The following is a 22,447-nucleotide window of genomic DNA, read 5'->3' as shown; positions in this document are numbered from 1 at the left end:
ATATCTATTGCGGATACACGAAATCTTTCAGTGTTAATAAATCGTTTTCTAGTCATGCGACTGTAGCTGACATTGGGGTTCACATGGGAGAATGAAGGATTTAGACAGACTGACAGGAAAACGATGCGGAACAGAGTGACTGAACAAGTTCCTAGAAATGTTCAGTGCCTTGCAAAAAAAAAAAACTGGTGCATCTTTTATTCATGTTCAGTTCTCGAGGTGTCAAGAGTTTTGTCAAGTCTCTCATTGTTCCGTTAACCTTGTCCCTGTGAAACGTCCTGTCTCTATCTCTTTGGTTAAACATTACTGCCAGGGTACGGGGGGCCGCAGAGAGAGGAAGGAATAGAAAGAGTGAGGAAAGAATAGAGAGGAAGAAGTTAGCTTCATCATGTCATCATTAAACAACCGTGGCCTCTTGCCTGAAATGAATGCAAAAGGAAAACAGTGTAAGTGAGATGGAAAAGCAACAAATAGCGGAAAGAGTGAGGAGGAAGAAGAGGTAAGGATGAATGTGATGAAGAAGTGAGATGGAAATGCAGGAGAAGGATGGAAGAGGGGAGGGTTCGTGAAGTGACCCTGTACCTGTGTGCAGAGCAGAAAGGTGTGCAGTCCATCATCTTCAGACAGGCAGACATGGATGTCTGGGGAGTTTATTTTTACCTCGAAATAAGAGAAGTCTGGATCTGCTACAGCAGGCTGGTAGCACCTTTCAGTGGGGGTTGTAGTTCAGCTGCTGTTCCCATTTAACCATTCTTTACACCTGACAATATACAGTCATGCGCACACAAATAAACAACCATACTAAAAGCTCTGTGTATGGTACTATGTACATGTTTGTGTGTGCGCGTGTGTGTGTGTGTGTGTGTGTGTGTGTAAAGCTAAAAAGAATGGGGCTTTAAATATGTGACATTAAATTTGTTGATCAACAGAAAACACATACAATAATTAACTAATCATGTATGTCATATTCATACATAAATGGCTCTCGTTCATTTGTTCTGGCTTCTCCCTTGTGAGAATCTCTTCCTGCAGGGTGCCGTTCAGAGTCATTGTGATCTCCCATCGATCTGCTGTGTTGATCATCACCTCACCTCCTCCCTAACCTGCTGTTAGTATCAGCACAGACACACAAGGAGGAGAAGTATTTAACAAATCAAGCCTGTAATTAATTCTTACTGCGATCAAAGCCATAGGAGGAAGTCCATGGAGAGCCTGAGGTACAAGTGCAATGTGCTGCACGGTGCAAACCCACCAAATGTACTTGTGCATTTGCTGCTTTTTCTATAAGTAGGTGGTTTTAGATTTGGGATAACATTTTTTGGAATAATAGACAATTTTAAAGTCTATGGCCTGGCCTGTTGTCTGATATGTTGGGGAATGATTAGTGATCTTAAGTGTGTTTCTTTCTGTTTCTCATGAGATTTGGATTGGACTGTGGCACACTCCTGTCACTGCTTCTGCATCGCTGCTTGGCAATTTGTATCCATGCGTAGGCCCCTTCGGCTTTATTTTTAGCCCATCCAGAGAGAAATTCCCTGTTAGACTAATCTGAAAAATAGTGTACAAAAATAAAATTGTCTTAGGTCCCAAATGTTTTCCAGCCCCAAGGTTGAACAGAGATGGTCATGAACTATTTTTAAGAAACACTTGAGAACAGGTACTGTAAAGAGGTGAATCTTTGTGAATTACGTTCTTGTGTATGTATGCCTCAACTTTTCTTATGTTGTTTAACCTGTTTTTGCTAATCTTAACATCTGTTGATTGAATTTTGATTAAAAACTGACACTTTCCCCTGTGTTTCCCCGTGTTCTTTATTTTGTGTGCAGGTTAGCTCTCTATGTGTACGAGTACCTGCTGCATGTAGGAGCACAGAAGTCAGCACAGACCTTTCTCTCAGAGGTGAGTCAAGCTGTGCTTGTTTGTCTGTTAGACAGCAGAGCCAATGTACTTAATATGTCTACTGTGAAGGGTGATCTGACCCTTATTCTACATGTCCACTGTGTGTAGCAGCTAATGGATTTAGCCTTGCCTTACATTGCTAAGCCAACAAGTGGCAGCAGATGGGCTTTTTTACATTAGTGTTGCATTTAGTGGGGCTGGAGCCTGAGCACATTTGAGTTGCGATGCTCAGTCTGACATCATTCCCTGATCGGCACATCATCGTCTTGCCTGTCTATCTTTTTCGGGCTTACTCATGTCCTTTCATATTCTTCTGCTTTCTCCCTTTCTACTTTCTTCTCTGAGCTCCAAGCTTGTCTTCACTTTAATTCTGCAGAGGTAAAAAGGTGAAGTGGTGAAAATGAGGTCAGTTGATTCTGGTGCTTTGACGCAATTGACAGTAAATTACAATGTAGGAGACAGTGGCTAGAGGGTTGTTGTACTTTGGCCAGAAGAAGAGGAGAACAAAAGAGAGGGGGATGGAAAAGGTTACATCATCAGCTGGCACCAATTCTCATCACTCTGAGTGTGTGTTCGTGCACATGCGCATACACACACCTCTCTGTCTCTCTGACACCCTTTCCTCTCCACCATATCACTTGCTCTCTCTTCCGCAGATGTAAGAGATGAAAAGGATAGGCGGTGTCATATTCAAGTGTGGGAAAGCATTAGCTCAGAGTGCAACAAGTATAAACATAGCCTGTATACACTACACAAGCACACTAATGCACGCACACTGGGTAAACATTACAGTATGCCATAATCTAGCTGGATGGATGGAGTAAAACATAGCTTTAAAGGCTTGTTATCCAAATTTTAACATCCACAACTCTTTAGAGTGTGTCCCTGACCTGAGGAAACAAAAGCCCAGAAAGACATAATAAAAAGTCAGGCCTGAACACCAAGGTGCATATACAGCATAAATTGTCACAGACAGATCAGAAGAGCAGGCAAAAAAGCACAATGTAATTCTGCCAAATTAAATTAATGGTTCAAGCTATAACAATAACACACCTAAACATTAACAGAAAACACAAGGCGAAAAAGCAGGACAGCAACAATTAAAATAAGGGGCAAGAAACTTCAGTTTTCAGTGCACTGAGACTGCTGCAGAAACCGCTAACATTTGCCAATAATCCCGCTGAAGATCACACTGTAGCATGGTGAAGGTAAATGAATGAAGCTCCGCGGACTGCAGACCACAAGAAGACAGGATATGCGGGCACAGTCAGGGCTAGATTTTTCAAGGGGGAATAAAAGAGCAAACCAAGAAATGTCCTGATCTGAACTGTCTGCAATCATGTCGGGACTGAGCCACAGCCAATTACATGTGAGAAATGAGGGATGTCATGCCCATTCTGCAGCTTTTGTACAATTTGAGAAATTATAAGGGAGTAAATCCTTCTGTGCCACGCTGTATGTGGAAATTGGCTGCCTATATTGCTTTAAGTGAAGATGTCTTCTTAAACTAACTGAGACTAATAGCATGTTGCATATAAACTAAGAGAGGCAGTTTCTGACCCCCCCCCCCTAACACACACACACACTCTTCAAAGAAAGCATTCCTTCTACATGTGTCTGATCTGTAGCTGAGGTCAGGACGGTCTGATTGAAAGTGCAGTGAATATGTTTTCTTGTTATTTTAGTGCTTATTCGCACTAATAAAGGAGCCAGGGATACAATTGTTCTTATTTTCTTTTATCTCATGAAACCTTTCAGGAAGGGAAGTTAAAAAGATAGACGGGAGATAATTTGATAAGTTAGCGAGAAAGACTGATGTAAGTTTGTTGAAAGAGAGGAGAAGCAGACAAAACAATAACGTCATAGTCTGATCTAACACCTGCCCACAGCCGCTGTTATAGGTGTGTTTGTGTGTGTGTGTTTGCATGTATTTGCGCATCAGTTACCATTGTGTGGAAGCATAAATCATTCCTACTAGAAGATGTAGCATTAACCTCTGACTTTGTCTAAGTTTAGAAGACATCAGAATGCTTCAACTAAAGTACGTGTCGGATGGTTCAGTTGTTTTTGAAATCTTTTTCACCCACATCTTTTTGTTTTAAGTCAGTGTGGGAAGAGAATAGACATGTGCACTTCACACTGGTGAACAGGTAGATCTACAAATCCATGCAGACAGAAAATGACTATTGTAGCTTTGTGCTAGTTTGGTAAATAACATTGGCATGAGTTGGTCAGACTCTTTTAACTAATAGACTGCATGTATGCGACAACACATCACTGCGTTGCTGTGGTGCACACTGCAGATGGGGGCCAGGAGGTGGTTTTCTGCACAGGAGGCATGATCTCAAAATGCCTGTGTTTGCAGCATTTACGGTTGCTCATAACTACTGCCTCGATGCGGGCAAGTCTTTCAATTCATTCAAAAGTCACTCCTCATCATAACATGGATCAAGGCCAACATACTAGGGGTGGGTACTGAGGTAGGGTGGTTCTAAAAACTGAGTGAATAGATGGTAGGTATCTGCTGTAGAACATCACCTAGAACTGAGCAAATCTGAGGCTGAAATAATTCACTATGATTATAAATAAGTAAAATCTTACTTTTACAGTCATTTAAGGTGGTAAATGTTGCAGTAGCAACCAGGCAGATTGTTCCTGCAAAGGATGGATTTTTACCTCCAACCTTCAACTGTTTATTATGATTTGTTTATGAGTATTTGGAGTTAAAATGGAAAATAAATTACTTATTTGACTATGAAAATTTAATTTAATTTTGAAACTATGAAACTTTAAAATCAAACATGTCGAGTTTTTCGGAATGATTGATCAGGCATTGTACTATTGAGTTGTGTAATCTGTAACACTAAAACGCATTTACATCACACAAACACTTGTGCGCGCACACTTTTGCATACTTGTAAATACACTGGCTTTTAGGCACACATAGACTCACTTATCCACTTATAATTCCATGGCATGATAATCATAATATAATTACATAATGGCACGTGTTGTAAGAATTCCCTTGCATCCTCTCCAACCTTGTACAGGAGGTAATTCTGATGCCTGGCATGTTTTACGCTTAATATGTTTCAGAAGCATCTTATTCTCTCTCTCGTTCTCTCTCTAGATCCGATGGGAAAAGAACATCACATTAGGAGAACCTCCAGGGTTCCTGCACTCATGGTGGTGGTGAGTGCTTTGGTGTCTAATGATTCAAGTTACATGCTGTTTATCTTCTTTGACATTACTGAATAATGTCATTTTCAATCAATTATCCCCAAATGCTTTCCCAGTTGCAGTTTGCAAACTGTAGAGCTATAATCTAAAGCCATCTATTGCATTGATCACAAAATCATATTTATTGCCTTGATGCAATAAACTGTGCCTGTAAAACTGACTTTTACTTTTAAATGCTTGGCTTCACTGTTTCTGCTCTTTGACTGTTTCTGTTTGTTATAGTGTTTTCTGGGACCTGTACTGTGCAGCTCCAGAGAGAAGAGACACGTGTGAACACTCCAGTGAAGCCAAGGCTTTCCATGACTACGTGAGTTTGCTCTGGTGTAGTGTTCCTTCCTCTTTTAATTCATTTTATTCTCTGACTAACTCAGGAATCAATGCTAGGAGATTATATAAAGAGTGTAAGTGTTCAAATTTAAGTAGCATTAATTATACAATACTAAGTGTTGGACGAAATTGTTCAAATATATAGATTAACTTGAAATTATGAACAAAAATGTTGTAACTCAACATATTTTTGTAAAATGTTACTTAATCAGTTTGACAGTAATACCGTTTCATGGTGCACATGATTTTTGATTTAGTTTGGTGTTATGCATAAAAAGACAAGTAACATACTGTAAGACTAGACTCAGAACAGAAAGAAGCTAATTGATAAAAAAGTGGCAGTGTGGGATAAAACTAAAATACAAACAGACCTGAAAAGTGAGAGTGGCCTGTGTGTTGGATATATGGTTTGTTACTGTGTTTTCTCAGTGTGGCTCCACTTTACTTGTGTAAACCCAACACTTCAAGGCATGGGTTCATTCAGACATTTACCATCCAGTAACCTGAATACAGTGAGGAGTACCGAAACTGTTGCAGGTTTAGATGATGACTAAGAGAGAGGAAGTGCGCCTCGTCTCACGGGAGGTTGCAAGGTGGAGGGGTAGAGCGGTGGTCTTCTTTCTCCTGCTTTTTATGTTGTTGTTCTCCCTCTGTAGTTTGAAGCCTGACTCATCAGATTTGTCTGTACTGTGGTTTATTGAGATGTATTGTTGGAAGTGCACAGGTCAGGGCTTTCTGCCTACCCCAGCAGGATCGTCCCTCTTCTTCTCTCTCCTCCCTCTCCGTGGTTCGCTCCCTCTTTCCTCTCAGCTTGCAGTCCCACAGAACTGGCGGGGGCTCTCTTCTCTTTTATCTTCTTGCAATAGGTGTGTGTGTTTATGTACGTGTGTGTGTGTACGAGAACACGCAGGTGAGGCTGCTGATGCTGGCGATGATGATCAGGATGATGAATAAGCACTCAGAGGACGAGGCAGCTATGTGATGATGTCATCCTGGCTCTGAGAAAAGGAGGTGGAGGGCAGCATGACCTCAGGCCTGAGAGACAGGCAGACAGGAGAGAGGTGGAGAAAAAAAATAGGCAGAGGGAAAAAGTCGAAAAGGGGAACAAACTGTTAGGTATTCCTGAAGCACGTCTCAATACCAAAAAACATTACACATTTACAGTAATTAGATTTAATTGTTCTCAAGGTGACAACAACAGTATCGTGTTGTTTCTTCGTATCTTATCGGAATGAATTCAATTCAGAAATCATTCAGAATATATCTTGACATCATTAGCAGAGGCCACCAACAACATCTAAATCTTACATTTCCTGCAGGGATGTAATCAGAGAATTATAATTAGACCAATTGTAATTAGACCAAGGTCACTTTCAATCAACTGTTCCGATGCTGCGCTGCTTCTCAGATCCAATCAGAGGTACTTCCCACATATCTACCGCTCAATTAAAACAAAATGAGGGGACAACTGCGGTGGACTTCATCAGAAAAAGTAGCACATCTTAATTTAATGTTGGTGTCGCTCTTACAGTCTCCTGACTTTGAGACTGATGGAGATTTTAATCAGACATTGTGATGGTAATTATTTTCAGCTAGCTAATTACTGAGTGAAGTCCTAATTAATGCCGGGGAGATGCAGGAGCTCATTCACATCCTTTTTTGTGTCCCTTTCCTTTGATAATTGATGGCATTGTGACAAAGATTTTGACTTGATTTGCACCATTATCTCAGTGTGAACTACCTACTGTAGATACAGTTGGATTTGAGTAAATCTGATTGAAACACCTGCATTGTTTTTATGTTAACTGCATTTACATATGCACAATGTCTTGCATGTAGTTGTGTTGTATATGCTGGTCATATCATTAGATTTTAATGTGAGGGAATTGTCTTCTGGGACTTTATTACAGTCATCTACTGTAATGTTAAAAGAGAAAGATAGAAAAGATTGATGAACAAAGTGAAGAGAGATGCAGTGTTATTGATTTCCATCCTCAGACAAGGCTTTTCAGGCATGAGAAAGGCCGTTTACAGTTCAGTTAAGTGCTTTGTAAATCATGTTCTCAATACTAAATGAGCGGTTTCCATTTGCAAGGGGCCATGAAGTCATAAAAACAAGTTATTTTTAAATTTGTATGCTTTGGCCGGAAATGGCCTTATTAAAGACGAAAGTCAGCGGCTGCAGCTTTTCTGTCTTTGATCCATAAGACAATAATCTATGCGGTTCAGTTCAGTTCATGCCTTTCCACATATTGTGACAGGTTTGATGGTTGAGAACTGACAGCTGTCACACACACTGTAAAATACTTGTGCAGCGTATGCACAAACATGGGTTTGTTTATAAAATAAGTATATTGCAGTATATGAAAGAATAAGATTGTAGTCCTATAGAACTGATTTCTGCAGAAGCAAAAGAGAAGTTTCTCTACTTAGCCAACCTTCAACTAATTTCTGTGATCTTTTACAAAATGTGAGCAAATCGAAAACGTATGAGAAAGAATCAAGCCAGCATGAAATTGCTTGTAAGACCTTCAGTATGGCAACAATATTGAGCATATTAGCAGTATGTCTTCTACAACATTATGACATTTAGACCCTTTAGAATGTTTGCAGTACTGTGAATATAATAGTAAATGTGTACATTTTAATTGAAATGCAAATATCGTTTTATACATATTGTTAAGTTCACTGGTGCGTAATTGTATTTGTGTGTATGAGTAGTTGCATTTTTGACTTTGTATTCAAATGACCATTGCAACTATAATCTATAGGGCAATAACTGCTTACAAAGAGCTCTCTTGCTCAAACTCTCAGCCTCTCTTGCTCAGTCCTAAATGTTAAATGCTGATCGATTAATCAGCTGCATTCAGCACTACAGGCCCTGCCCCAAAAGTTCCCGAACCTTCAGAAAGTGCTGCCCCCAAGGAATTGTTTTTAGATGGTAAAATTAAGGCCTAGAACTGAATTTAGACCCTTTCTTTAGAGTAATGCTACAGTAGCTAACTCCCATGGAACTATGAGGCATTTTCCTATATCTACTCTCATTTTCCTGTCTGCCCCTACCAATAACTGCCTTGCACCACACCTGCTCACAGTTATTGGCTTTCTTACTTTTTCAGCCTCATTAACAAATAGAATCCTGTCTTCCTGACCCAGAGGTCCTCACTTATCCATCTATTCAGATTGAATAGAGAGAGATGGAAGCATGTTGTAATTTGTTCCCAACACGAGTCTAATTCTGTGTGCTTAAATTTTCCATCCTTCCCTCCACCTACATTTCTTCTTTTCTACACTTTCCCACGTCATCCACCAGACCTCTTGTGCCCGGGGGACTGCTTTTGCACATCAAACTACTTCTTCTCGCCTGCTTTTGTATATTTAAACAATTATTTTAAGGAAGTTCCATTCATTCACACAATTCAGAGTGGGGTCACACTGCTAAGGCAGCATGGGGCTCCCAGCAACTTTCTAATGTAAGTGTACAGACCTTGTCTGTAGCTTCTCTACTACTGGGATAGGTACATCATTTAGTGGCCACAACAATTATGGCAATGACCAACCGGCAGGGACCACAATTTGAGTTTGCTTGGAATGCCTGACATCTCTATATTGTTAATGCCATCCACGACCTGCTGTCTGAAGTCCTTGATCTAGTCTTGCTCTATACATGTTCAAATTTCAAAGTTATTATCAGCAAATTCTGGTAGAGACCATTTGCGTGGTGGTAGAGAGGCAGACTTGTGCTAGAAGGGCTGACAAAACATTTTCGGGGGGTGGTGGGAGTACTGATGAAAAAGAGAGATACAGTACCTGACTCCTGATTTGAGGAGATTATCAGTCCCCAACAGTTGTACTGGTTGTGCTGTGCAGCCCTCAGATAGGAAGGTGCTTATTAACTGAAGCAAGTCACTGGTTGGAAATTTGTACTCATGAATGGATCAAGGCTTTAGAGAAGGAGTGGGTATTGTGACTGTTACAGTACATTCTGTGAACTACAGTTTTGGTGGTTGTGATGTTTTAGAGTGGCCAGAAAACAGTAAGTTTGTCAGTTTAACTGTGATTGAGCTTTTAGCTGCATATGTTGACCATCATCATATATAAATACTTAATATGAATTCATTTTTACAAAACAAACCCCTGAAAATTAAGAACAGAAATACTTTCAAGTCAACTAGAAGACAAACACAGTATATTTGTTTTTATTTTCTATGAAACACCACAGATTTTGACACAGTGTCAGTATTTGAAATTCTGGGTGCAGTGAAAGTTAAATGTTTAGCTTTAAAAAAAGACACCTAATAGATATTTACTCTAAGTTACAGTGCACTGAGCTCTCTTGGGCCAAAGTACAAATAATTGCTATTACAACTTTACATTTTGAAATTTATTATTTTGTCTGCCAACAGTCCAAACCCCCAAATATTAAATGTACCAATGCAAATCAGAAAAATATGAAAATGTTCACAAAACCCCAATTTATTTATTTATTTATTTATTTATTCATTCATTCATTCATTCATTCATTCATTCATTCATTCATTCATTAATCAGCAGCCTGAACAGCTCTAAATAACTTAACATGAAGAAAGAGGTTGACAGATGAACTGTAGAGTGAGCAGCAGACATAAAATGCACAGTAGATGCAGCAGCAGTGTTACAGGGAAGCATTATAGCCAGGGGAGCCTGGTATCAATGTGTGGCATCACTGTGGGAGATAGCAGCACACGGCAGTTAGAGGGGAAGACGAGATCGAGAGCCAGTGCCAAGAGCAACCCCCTTTGATAAAAAAGCTGTCTTACACTGCCAGAACTTACATTCATACTCTCTCACTCATGCATGGAAATGTATTCACCCCGCTCAATTTAACAGCAGCACACATTCTGTCTTTATTGTACAGCTAAAGGATACACGTTTGTAAATATGTAACACGCCAAGTTGTTGTGTTCATTTCACAAGTGCACACATAGTGGCCTGCGCTGTCTGTGTGAGGCTGAAGGACATGAAGGCGTGGTGACCCTGGGGTTTAACTGAACGCTGCTGTCTGCAATGACAAACATACACATGGTATTCAGTATAGATGTGTGCTGTAACAGTATACTAAACAGAAGGGCACCATGCTTTTTTGGTTTCTGTGGTCTTCTTGGTGCAAGCTTTGTTGTGCATATCCCTCTGCAGGAAAAACGGTTTCGTTTTTTTAATTACTGATGATCTGCTACCTAATTTTAAACGGATTAATAACACCATTATATTTGTTTGCAGCAGGGGCGGCTGTAGCTCAGTTGGTAAGGTAGTTATCCACGGACCACAGAGTCAGTGGTTCGATCTCTGGTCATATATATATATGTCAAGACACTGAATCCCTAACAGCCGGTTCCCCTCCCCAGCTGTCCAGTCCAAGCTACCAGTGCCGGTCCAAGCCATTAGAAATTGGGATAAGCCAAAAGGACAAAAAAATAAATAAAAATACTTGTTTGCAGCAATGCCAGAATGGCAATATGAATCCACCTTATAATGGCCGAAATTTCCACTTGTATCCAGGGATTATCAAAACATACAGTAAAAGTCAGTCTCGCAACAATTAATTCATGCCAATATTATAGGCCACAACAATCAAAAAAGCTGCATGAAATCCTGCTGGGACTGATGAGTGCAGATTGCCATGAATTCACTGAAAAGGCCTAATCCACTTCTTGCGTGTTTTACCGCGAACGGTCAAGTTGAAAGACTTTTTGCAAAATAATCCCACTGACCATCACTTTGGAGCCGGATCAATTAAAATAAATGTTCCTCCTCAGCAACAAAACTTCTTGCACTGCAAAACTCTTCTCAGGCAGTGCGGCCTCCTCACATCATCCATCAAATCAAATTTCACCAAAACCTTTCTAACCTCAAGTCTGTGCTGAACGATTCTAACTTATATTTCATAGGCTTCTTTGCATATTGTTGCCATTTACATCAGCCGGATTTTACTATTATATATTTTACTGGAACAAATTATAATTTGGTAATGTTTAGTTCCTTAAACTATATCAGTTGTTTTCCTTGGCCTTGTAGTTTTTTGTTTTACACTATTGTTCTTATGTGTCAGGAAACTTAACAAAAAGTGCAGCAAACTGTGGCACATATTTGTTAAGAAAAGTGGCTGAAAATTCAGTCGTTCCTGACTGCAGCAGTCACTAAAAGCTCTATGAGATACTAGTTTATTATCTGAGTATGGATTAGCATAAAACAAACCCGGGAGGGAAGGGCTTAATTCAGGGACATGAAATGCTAGCCTGAAGTTAGACCAGTACCTGGGACTGTGTACATGTATGCGCATGCATGAAACTAGAGAGCAAAACAGAGAGGACAGAGACAACCTAGAAACAGAGAGATTGTTGGCTCCAAGCATTGTGGGTAGCAAGCTGATTCCATCCAGTTGGGAACCAATGGGGGTTGGGGAGACCCCTAGTCTGTTTCCAGGGAAACAGAGCCCACCCCCTCTCTCTCTCTCTCTTTCTCTCTGTCTGTCTCTCTATCACACACTTGCATGTTCCTTCTTGGCAGTGTTGAGGAGGAGGGAGATGTGGAGGTGACTCACTGTAATATCATTGCTATGGCAATGAAGAGCAACCAGAGTGAAGGGAAAAAAATAACGGGAATTTCCATAGGCTCAGGAAACATGGAATTGGTTGTGTGAAACAAAACAAGGAAAATATAGTGAGCACTATACTGTATATTGGGCTTTATATACTCTTCTCCCCTCTGGATTCCTGCACTGCTCTGACCTTTCTCTCTCTTTCACATAAGCATTTTTTTCTTTCTGTTTGTCTGCATTTCTCTTATCATCTTCCTTCCTGTTTTGCTGGCCGTGTTTAACTCAGACCGCTGGTCTCAGAAGAGTGTGTTTTCCACTGGCATGTTACGCTGAGTCATGTCACATGCGTGTTTGGACATGTCGAGGTGGACTGTTGACACAATGTGATGTTGACACGTGCACTCTTTTTGTAGGGGCAAACATGAGGGCGGCGTGTAGAGCAAAGGGGAGAGGTTAACTGAGGACAGGGAAAGACAGAGCACAAACTGTAATGTATACTTTGACAATGGTTGTTATTATTTTTGATTATGAAAATAAGGGGCTTAGTCAGAGGCTTATGTTATGTTGTTGTATCCGTATTAGTAAAGTTGCTGGCAGAGCATTCACACATGCATCCTGATCCAGAATTGTTCCAAGGCTATTTCTGGTTCTGATGGATGGAGTTGGAAGTATTTAATCTCTATAGTCTGGGATGAAATGCTTTAGTTTGAGTCAGTCAAAGTGAGCATGTCTTTTGCACATTGGAGACTGTGTACTTTAGCATTCAGTGGGAGGAAGTTTTAGAAATGCTGTACAGATTGTATGCATGGAGGGGATTAGAATTAATGTTTCAGAGCTGCAGAAGTGGTGGGACTATGCAGGAAGAGCAGGCGGGTGGAACAAGAATGCTGACACAATCAGACCCGGTACGTTATCTCTTTGATCCCAACTAACCCCAGTGTATTTTTTGCTGTTGTAGACACCCAGATCCTTATCTCGTGCTCTCCATTCTGTCTGGCCTTCTAGCACTTGAAGGACTGAAAGACGAGACACAGAAAGTTCCTTCTCATTAGTTCATAGTGTAGTTTAGATTGGCAAGTATTAGTTTTACCACTTCTGGTAAATTTTCCAATTCCAATCCTCTTTTTAACGGATTGAAGCACCAGCAAATTCAACACGTTTTCAGCCCACAGCATCAAATAATGATGCTTCCAAAGGCTTCCATGCCTTTGGCGTATTATATTGATGCAACAGGTACCCTTTGGCATCACTATTGACATCATGGGAACAATGGTGTCTGATATCAATGCTACGGGTACACTTCAGTGTCAGCGCCAAACAGGTACCCTAAGTGGCAGCTTGTAATGCAAAGTGACACTTTCTGACACCCAGAATGAAAATGGGCTGTTGAAGCTCTGGGAAAAAACAGAATTGCAGGGTTAATGATCCAATTGCTGGTTCTTTCTGAGGACGTGTCATTGGGCAAAACACTGAACCCTAAGTTGACCTTGTGTGTATTCCTTATGTAAAATGTAGAATGTAAAAAGCGTAACATTCTCTTCTCATCTCAAGCTGTGGCTCTTAAATCTCTGTGTCTGTCTTCCTTTTACTCCCCTCAGTCCATCTCCCTTATCTCCTGCAATGTTGTTGAACCAAGTGAGATAGTGGTGGGAGAAGTGTGGCTCTTCAGCACCAAAGTGACTATTATTTTCAGCTCTGTATGTGTATCTGACAGGGCATCAGCCTGAGGCTCCACCTCACATATTATGCAGCTTCTCACAGCCTAAGAGATGTTTACAATGGTCGATAATGACATCAGTGATAAAGGGAGCACGGCCAGCGGCCCCCCTTCATTGTCGCCCCCTGTGTAGCTGATATCACCCCACCTGTAATCATCCAGTTAGGCCAAATAGATTAGGGTTATGCTGCCATTTTACCAGGCAATCATCTGTAATGTTACACTGGATAGTCTGGGTGATTTGGGGAATTCTGTTGAGGAAGATAATGTGTTGCTGAAGGTGATAAAAACTAAAATGATATCAGGCCCCTCATATATTTCACCTTTGTGCTCTGGTCAGTGTTAGTAACTTTAATCAGATGTGCTGCTCAACAGTAGGTGCAAACAGTTTTTGTTGGGAAACACATTTCTGATGTATTGATGTAAATATTTGCTTTATTGGAAAAATTATGAACTGTTACACTGCAGAGAGTGGAACCTAACATGAAGTATTTTAAATTAAGGCAGCATATTTTTTTTGTCTGATTCTAATTATTTTTGCAGTATGTAAGAGCAATCCACTTGCTTCAAACTTTATTGTCCTTAATTATCTTAAAAAAATATTATAACTTGTTACTGTCCTTGAGATGCTTGAAACTAGACTAAAATAATTATAAAGCAGTTTAACGAAACTGATAAGAAAATCCTTCTCACATCAGCAACAGATACTGACCAATGCTGTTTAATGTCTGGTCATAAATCTTTGGGACTGTTACCATAATGGTGCTTTTCTGATGATCTGAACATGCTTTTTGTTGAAATGTGTTTTTTTATGAAACTTTAAGCACATTTCCCTACATATTATGATAATATTCAGTTCCTAAATAATTTCTTTGTATCAGACACTTTTTTGGTTTTTAGTCTGACTGCCCTAGTTTCAAAATATGCATGGGTTCTTCAAGACTAGATTTATATTTTATTCATTCTACAAAGTTTTGGCAAATAAAATTTTACTTCTTCTGTTGCCAGATAATTTTATTTATTTCAAGTCATATTTCCCGCAGTTTGTTACTGATTTATAACTATTCTTGAGAGCTGGGCTTTTGCAGAATCCCGTAGGGTTTGGTTTTGTATGAACATTCAACAAACTGTATGGGATGAGCAACAAATACTGTGTGTCATAAAAAAAGGAGCAATTTATGGAATGTATTTAATTTAGTAGACATGTGTATGTGATTTGTATTTATTGCCTCTTAGTGGCATTAACTTTAGACATCTTCACTACACAATGACACAATGAAAAACTTGTTAGTTGAGACAATACATAGTTTGGTTTAAGTCTTGCCATGAGTTTTGTTGATCATAAAAAATTTTTACCAAACACTTGTTTTAAATTTTGTGAGCAAAGTGATAAAATTACCACTAAACACAATATTACACTCTCATAATAGTTTTTTTCCCTTAACAGCTCAAAGTCAGCTAGAGTTTGTTGCTAAACAGCAGAGATCTCGAATAAAGTGCACAGATAAAACAGTTTTTTCCACTTACTGCTGTGTTTTACTGGAGTAGCATATGGCATGTTTTGGTTAGAGAGGGAGCTCTGAATGCCAGACAGTGATTTTAAGCCTATCTGCCTTGAAATTGAAAAGTGAGTTTGGCTAACGATTGTACAGTGGAGCGTGTTGATCTGTCTCTGGTCGCCACAGGAGACTGTGAATAATACATGGTCAAAAGAAGAGCACACCCATTCTCATCTCTATGCTGCTAAACACACTTCTTCTATGTCTTTCTCCTTTATTTCTGGGCTGCTTGACAGTTTTGTGCTTAGTTAAAACCCTCGGTTAGAGAGAGGGTGGTTACACTTTGACAGTGACTTAAAGAATACAAAGATATGTTCTGTGCATATACTGTATACACTAATGCAGAAATCAATCTTGTTATTGAGTTTTTTCTATCACACTTTAATGCGTATGTGAATGTGTGTTTTGCCTGAACTCTGTTTGTATGTGTGTGTATCATGCGGACTGGTAGCTACTCTTCTCTGCATTTTCCCCTTCCCTTGTTCAGGAAGTGGACTAATGGCATTTGAGAGGATGGAGGGAGCGGGAAAGAGGGTGAGCGAGGAGGGAGGGAGTTCCTTCCTGTGATGTGTCATTTAGATCCTGTTGTAAAACTGGTGGCCTTGAGACTCAGTGGTAACCCTCCCACACCTCACTCTTGTCCCCAGCCAAACAGAATGAGACATGAGATTGGTTGTCAGCTACAAAGAAATGTGTATTTACTGCAGCAGTATAGCTTTCAGTACATGTTAGTAAAGACGTCCCAATCGTAAGTATCGTCATCTCTGCCGACTCAGGCATATTTTAAGCATCCGTATTGGCCAACATAGAGCGAAGCAATTCCTATCTATATTTGGCTTTATATTTCTTTTATTTGTCCCGTTATAAAACTTGTTGGTAAAGTCTCTCTGAAGCCGGTGTATGTTAGTAGTCAAAGATTATTTCTAAGTGAAGATGCTTCATTGAGTACCACTGTTGTACAACCACAAGTGGATAGAGTGTAGCTCCAGAGAATCCATCAGAGTGATAGGTATTCACTCTAGGGGATCCCATTATTACAATAGTCCAATTTTCCTAATTATTCCTCCTTTCATATCAGTTATTCAAGCTGATGAACCTAATATTTTCTAAACCTTGTAACCTTTTAAACCTATGATGTTTTTTGTTTTTTCATTTAAGTGTTTGTGATCGAGTTGATCCTGGAAAATATAGTTTGTCAGTTATTGAATACATTTTAATAAACCTTTACTGTAGGTAAATAAAAGCAGGCAGATATGTCTGATATGAGCATCTGATCAAAAAATTGGATTGGGACATTGCTACATGTTAGAAAGAATTCATTGGTTTCCCGGTCTTTTTATGAGATCTGTTGACAGCAAGAAAAATACAGAATATTGGCAGCTCAGAGCTTAGAAAAAAAGAGAGAGCTTGTTTGTGTAAAAAGCAAAGTGTGAAAGACAGAGAGGTGGAGAAAGCAGACAGCGACCAACGCAGGTTGAGGCAGAGGAAGAAAGGGAGAGAAAGTGGAGATGAACAAAGCCCTTTGAGATTCCACTCACGTGTCTCCGAGTGTCTCTTGGTCTTGGATGAAGATGACTCTCCACCTTCACACACATACACAGACTGAATGCATGCATTACACACACACATTAGCGAGGAGCATAATAGGTAAACATACAGGAATAAAAGAGTCTGTGAGTTATCTCATTAAGTATTACTGAGCCCTTTAGTTTGATGGGATTAGTGTAGTGTGAATGTACAATTGGGAAAGTGTGATTAGGTTGCAAAGTAGTGAACTGTAGTGTAATTGCACTACATTTAAGCGTCTACAGTTCCATCAGCAGATTGTTGTATTTTCTACAGGAAATAAACATCGAAACATTGACTTACAATGTTTTCAGTTTACATGTTTATTTATCCTTTTGTTCATTATGAGTCAACGCAATATTTCACAGTGCTGAGAGCAAAAGATGCCAAAGTGTGATTAAGGTTGGTTGTATATCAGTCAAGTGCATCATTTTGGATGCAGAAAGATTACACATGGCTACGAATGTGTAGCATTATAACGACGCAGTGTTGCTTCTTCCTTTTGTTTGTTTTAGTGTTCACGCATTTGAACCAGTGCTTGGAGAAGTCAAGAGACGGTTCTCCTATGAAATACGAGACAATATTGTTGTTTGTACTGTTCTCGAAAAAACGGTTTTAGGAGATGCATCTTATCACTCGCCTAACCCTAACCTAACCCACCTGTTTTCTAACCCTAACCAAACTGCTGTGTTTTCACATTTTTAATCCTGCATATTTGAGTGTTTAAGGGCAAAACGAGTGTAAAACGGGCACCATTTTGGCTCCATTGTAAAGAAGAGCAGTCGCCATTTTGTCAAAAGTGTGCAATTTTAACAGATGACTACCTTTGAAAGTGCTGGTGATATTTCAACCAACGCTTAATAGATCCATGTGAGAGGGTAGACACAACATCTTTGGGCATTAAAGTGGAAAGACTTATTGCAATTAAACTTGTGAAAAGTCATTTTCACGTTGACATGTGACACAGTACATTTACTAATTGAGGAAAAGGTCGCACACAAATTACAAAACAAGTCTTGTCTTTATAGTTTTTAAACCCTGGATGTTTAAATCAGTTTTTACTTTTTTTCAGACTCATCTTTTTGTCTTCTCTATGTCGACACTGCACTTTAGTGCACATTCAGTAGTATTGCAGTGTGATGTACTCTGTAGGTTGTTGTGTATGTCCGGTATACTGTAGCTCTCTCCTCGAGGACGGTAGTTTGAATAATTAATGTAACAAATGTGTTTGCTAGGAGATTCAGGTGTTCATCTGAGGACACGCGGAGGCTGTTCCACTGCCTCAGGTTTCATCACACACACCTTTTAGTTACGATGCCAGTAACTACTAATGTAAGGATCGTATTATACAGTACATTGTGATAAAAAGAGCAACTCATTCAACAATTTGATGAGTCAAAAGGCTTAATGTAAAGGGGTTGCTGAATGGAAACATGGATGAATTGATTGTGTTGTTTTCAGATAGTTAAGACTGAAGTCTGTGGGATCTTTATAATGACAGCAGAGAAAGAGAGAATCCAGCAAACTAAAAAAGAGGAAGCAAAGCACTGAAGCAAACAAGTAGTAGATACTTCAGCTGGTATAAAGGGAGAGGTCAGATAATTCGGAGGGGCTGTGACAGGATGCAAAGGTGTTGCATTAGTCCTAGTGGATTAAAATTATTTCTTGTAGTAAATAATACTGTATAATGTTACAAAGGGAGAGAGGTTTAATTTATTAAGGTCTCTGAGTCCTAAAAATGGTCAAGACATTGTTGACAATTACAGTTCAACTACATAATAGCATATTGTAGACTATGATATATGATAGTCTACAAAATCTATAATATGGTGTATCAGTGTTTAAAGGCACCAGCTCAATATCTCATTGTTCCCTCTCCTGGCCCTGAAAAGTGTAAACACTGATGCGTGAGAAGTGTAAATGATAGACTCATTAACAGTGTGTTACAATCTGTGTGCCTTTCATGTTGACAGAGGTTTAAGTGCTGAAGTATGTTGAGATTGGCAGTATTTTAATAGAACTGGCTAACAGGAATTTACCAAGTCAAATTTAGATTAAAATACAGTAAATATTAGCTTCCTGGTCAACGTACTGCTGTGCTGGAGCTAATATGAACTAATTGGCAATATTGATGTTGTCACACTACATGAGGTGACGCTCTGCAATCTCACTGTCAACGCAAATTATCAACAGCCACGAATGACTGCACAGTTTTTGAATGGAGAGGTATAGCTAAGCTCTGAGCACATGTTTAATGTTTCTGTTAATGGTTTTCTAATACTAAGTCGTAACCAGTGCAATAAACATTAACAGCTGCTCAGATAAGTCCCTATTACCATCCACAAGTAAGCTGAAATTAACACAATCACTCCCAGTCTGTAGAGATACCAGCTCTTATAAGTGTAGAAATCCTTAAGCTTTATCGACTGTTTGCCTCTTTGATGACTTGGATGCAGATGTTGTTATCACTGTCCTGTTGGGCTGACTCTGTAGATTCTTCTCATAGTGCTTTTGGTTTGATATAGCGTTCCTATGAACTCCTTGTACAGTAATTGTTTTCACACCCCAACAGATACCACGGTTTATTGGCTATGACAAATTACAAATAACAGATGGGCAAGGATTAATCAAGGTTTCCAACTTTTTTTATTTAGTTAGTTTTCTGTGTCCAACGTAAAATCAGATTTGCAACGTTAGAGATGAGTATTTCGTACGGTACAGTAATCTTGCATGCATATACTGTAGCCAATTTGAATGTTTTGCCAAAATGTGTATTAAATGGAAAAGTTTGGAGAATTTAGCATTTTTTTTTTTTTTTTTTTACATTTGAGAAAGTTAAGATTTTGCCTACCTGCACCTCTAAGGTTTTACACTCCACAAAGTTACTGTGTCAGGCCAAGAATAAGCATTTACTTGCGGTTGTCTTGAGACCTGACTGGAAAAAATACGTACGGCCTCTGTTCTGAAGAAGCCATTCAATTGGTCAATTCGATTTTTTGTAATATTGAGCGATGGTTATTACCATTGTTGCCAGTGTTGTTTTTGTTTTTCATAGATGGACCATGGTGCTGGTTTAGGGGCAGCAGATATCCTGGCATGTTGTTGTTTTTCCCTTGTCGCTGTATTTGGAAAATGCTGCTTTGTCAGCAGGTCAGGTAGATTTTTTTCCACCCCCAGTTCTTCTTTTCCCACACAAACACAAACAAACATCAGGTGCACTCACACACTCAATGCCACATGCACACACATGCACGCTCATAATCTCTGCTTTGTCCTCTTTTCTCCTCCTTCCCTCCCCCCTTTTTTTCGTGAAGGCAAACTCAGCAGACCTCCAGGCTGCCAGGGAGTAAAGGCATTCTGGGTAATCCAGGGTGTGAAAAGAAAGGGGGTGGGGGGGGGACTCACACGAAACATAGCACACACTTGATGCTGTGCATGATGTTGTACACTCTGACAAACATAGGCACGCACAAACAAAGCAAATCCAGTCTCTCACCACTGAACCATGGAGCTACAATATCCATCTGTGTCCATCTGCACATTCATCTGCTGAGACAAATAAAGGCTCTGTTTGCAGCAGAATATGGAATAAAAAACCTGCACAGCATCCTGTTCCCTGTTGCCGATTGGGAGATAAGAAGACGAATAAGGGAGGATGAGGGAATAGAGAGGATGGTGGGGGGGAGCAGAGGAGGATACAGGAGTGTCGTCAGTCTGCTTTTATCTCAGCTCTGATTAAACCTTGTTCCTCTCTGACCTAAAAAGTCAGCTGGCGGAAACTTCAGAGACTGTGGGTGAATTTCTCAGGAGCTCTTTACACCCAGCCAATGCCTTCAGAGAGACAGACAAAGTGAGAAGGGAGATCAGAGAAACAGTACACAGAGTGGCCAGACACAGAAAAACATACACATAGAGACACACGTGCTCACTGTTCCCACATGATAATACACACACTTCACCTCATTAGGAATACAGATACATGTATATATATCTGTATTCCTAATGAGGATGAGGTCTGTGCTGCGTGGTAACTTTGGATAAGTTAGGAGCACAATGCTTACAGGAAGCAGACAGAGGCAGTGGTGAAATGTGCCAGCACCACCCGTCTGGGACAACAAAAAACACAAGGTATAAAAATAAACCTGGGCCAGCAAGGCAGGGCATCTGCAGATACAGGAAGTATCCCAGAGAAGGAGAGACATCAAGATAGAGAGATGGGGGAGATATTTGGATTGATATTTTTGTTGTTTTGGTTTTATGACTCTCGTATTGTTTTATTCATTGCAAGATCAGTATTGTATTGTAGTCATACTGCAGTAAAACAATACTTGGTCGTTTTCCATTCCTGCTGAGAAAAATCTGTTTAAATCTATGTCATTTTGTGCGTTTGCATGTGTGTGTACATGCGTGTGCCTCTTTCAGAGTGCTGCAGCAGCTCCTAGCCCTGTCCTTGGGAACCTTCAACCAGGAGAGGGCATGCCAGTCGGGCCAGTCCCTCCAGGATTCTTTCAGGTATAGTGGCTACACACACACACAGAAATACACACACACACACACACACACAGATATGGGTCTCTAGGTCACTTACACAAACAGTGATAGATAAAAAGGACACTCATGACCCATTGTTCATCTCTGGGCCTCCTGTCTTACTAGAAGTGTTGGTGAATTACTGTTTTTTTTTTCTTTCTCATATGTAAGTACTTAATTCAAAAGAATTCACACATATTGAAATGTATATATGAGTGTACCTTCAAATATGTGTACATTCTGCATGTACATTCTGCATGTACATTCTGCATTTCACAAAGACGAAAGAAAAGTTTTTCTGACACTAGAAAAAAATCTCTCATCGACAAAACACACATGAAGCATCGCCACATATCATATTCGTTCTCCTTCAGAAGAACTCTGCCAGTTGTACATTGATTAACCTTCGTTATCATTCAAACTCAAACCCTCACATCTGACAAAAAGATCAATAGCCTTCACACACATTTCTCCACTCTTCTTTCAAATATCTCAAAACTGAGTCCGAACAGCCTTTTACATCTCCTTCTAAAGACCACTTGTTCTTTGATGACAAGGTCCTATCAGAACCTGTCATTTAAAGAAATACAACAATTACCATATTGCTAGTTCGAATCAGAATCCAGAAATTTCATTGTATTTCACTGGACCAGCTGATTTTTGTGATTAGCAAGGGAGAAAAACATGACACATTTAAGAGCTACTGCACACGAGCAATGACACACATTTTTGCACATATATATGAACAGGTTTCTGAGTAACTGACTTAATTAATGATTTTATAATTTATCCACTCATTTTTAAACTCTATATAATTAACTGTTGCATTTATTTATTCATATAAGAATTATTCCAAATCATTGTAGTAAATGAATATCTGTGTGTCTTCTCCTATTATGGGTCTTCAGCACAGCTTAGAGATGAAAAGAGGGGTGATTAAAGAGAAGGCACTGATCAAAACAAGTGGACCATTGCTCTCTAGTGGCATGCTGAAACATTGCCTCCGCACACGGACATTTTTCACCACCGTGG

General features: G+C 39.7%; 1 protein-coding gene across 2 annotated transcripts in view; it reads left to right on the top strand.

Moving 5' to 3' along the window:
- Positions 1-22,447, top strand: part of ssbp2a (single stranded DNA binding protein 2a) — a 47,698-nt gene that overhangs the window by 19,221 nt on the left and 6,030 nt on the right. For both annotated transcript variants that reach the window (XM_067520399.1, XM_067520400.1), the window contains exons 2-5: positions 1,827-1,899; positions 5,030-5,091; positions 5,362-5,446; positions 21,308-21,397. In XM_067520399.1, coding sequence (XP_067376500.1) covers positions 1,827-1,899; positions 5,030-5,091; positions 5,362-5,446; positions 21,308-21,397 — 310 coding nt within the window. The remainder of the gene's footprint in view (positions 1-1,826; positions 1,900-5,029; positions 5,092-5,361; positions 5,447-21,307; positions 21,398-22,447) is intronic.

Source organism: Channa argus, chromosome 11, assembly GCF_033026475.1.
Source record: "Channa argus isolate prfri chromosome 11, Channa argus male v1.0, whole genome shotgun sequence".
Classification (NCBI taxonomy): domain Eukaryota; kingdom Metazoa; phylum Chordata; class Actinopteri; order Anabantiformes; family Channidae; genus Channa; species Channa argus.
This window is presented reverse-complemented; position numbering and strand designations above follow the sequence as displayed.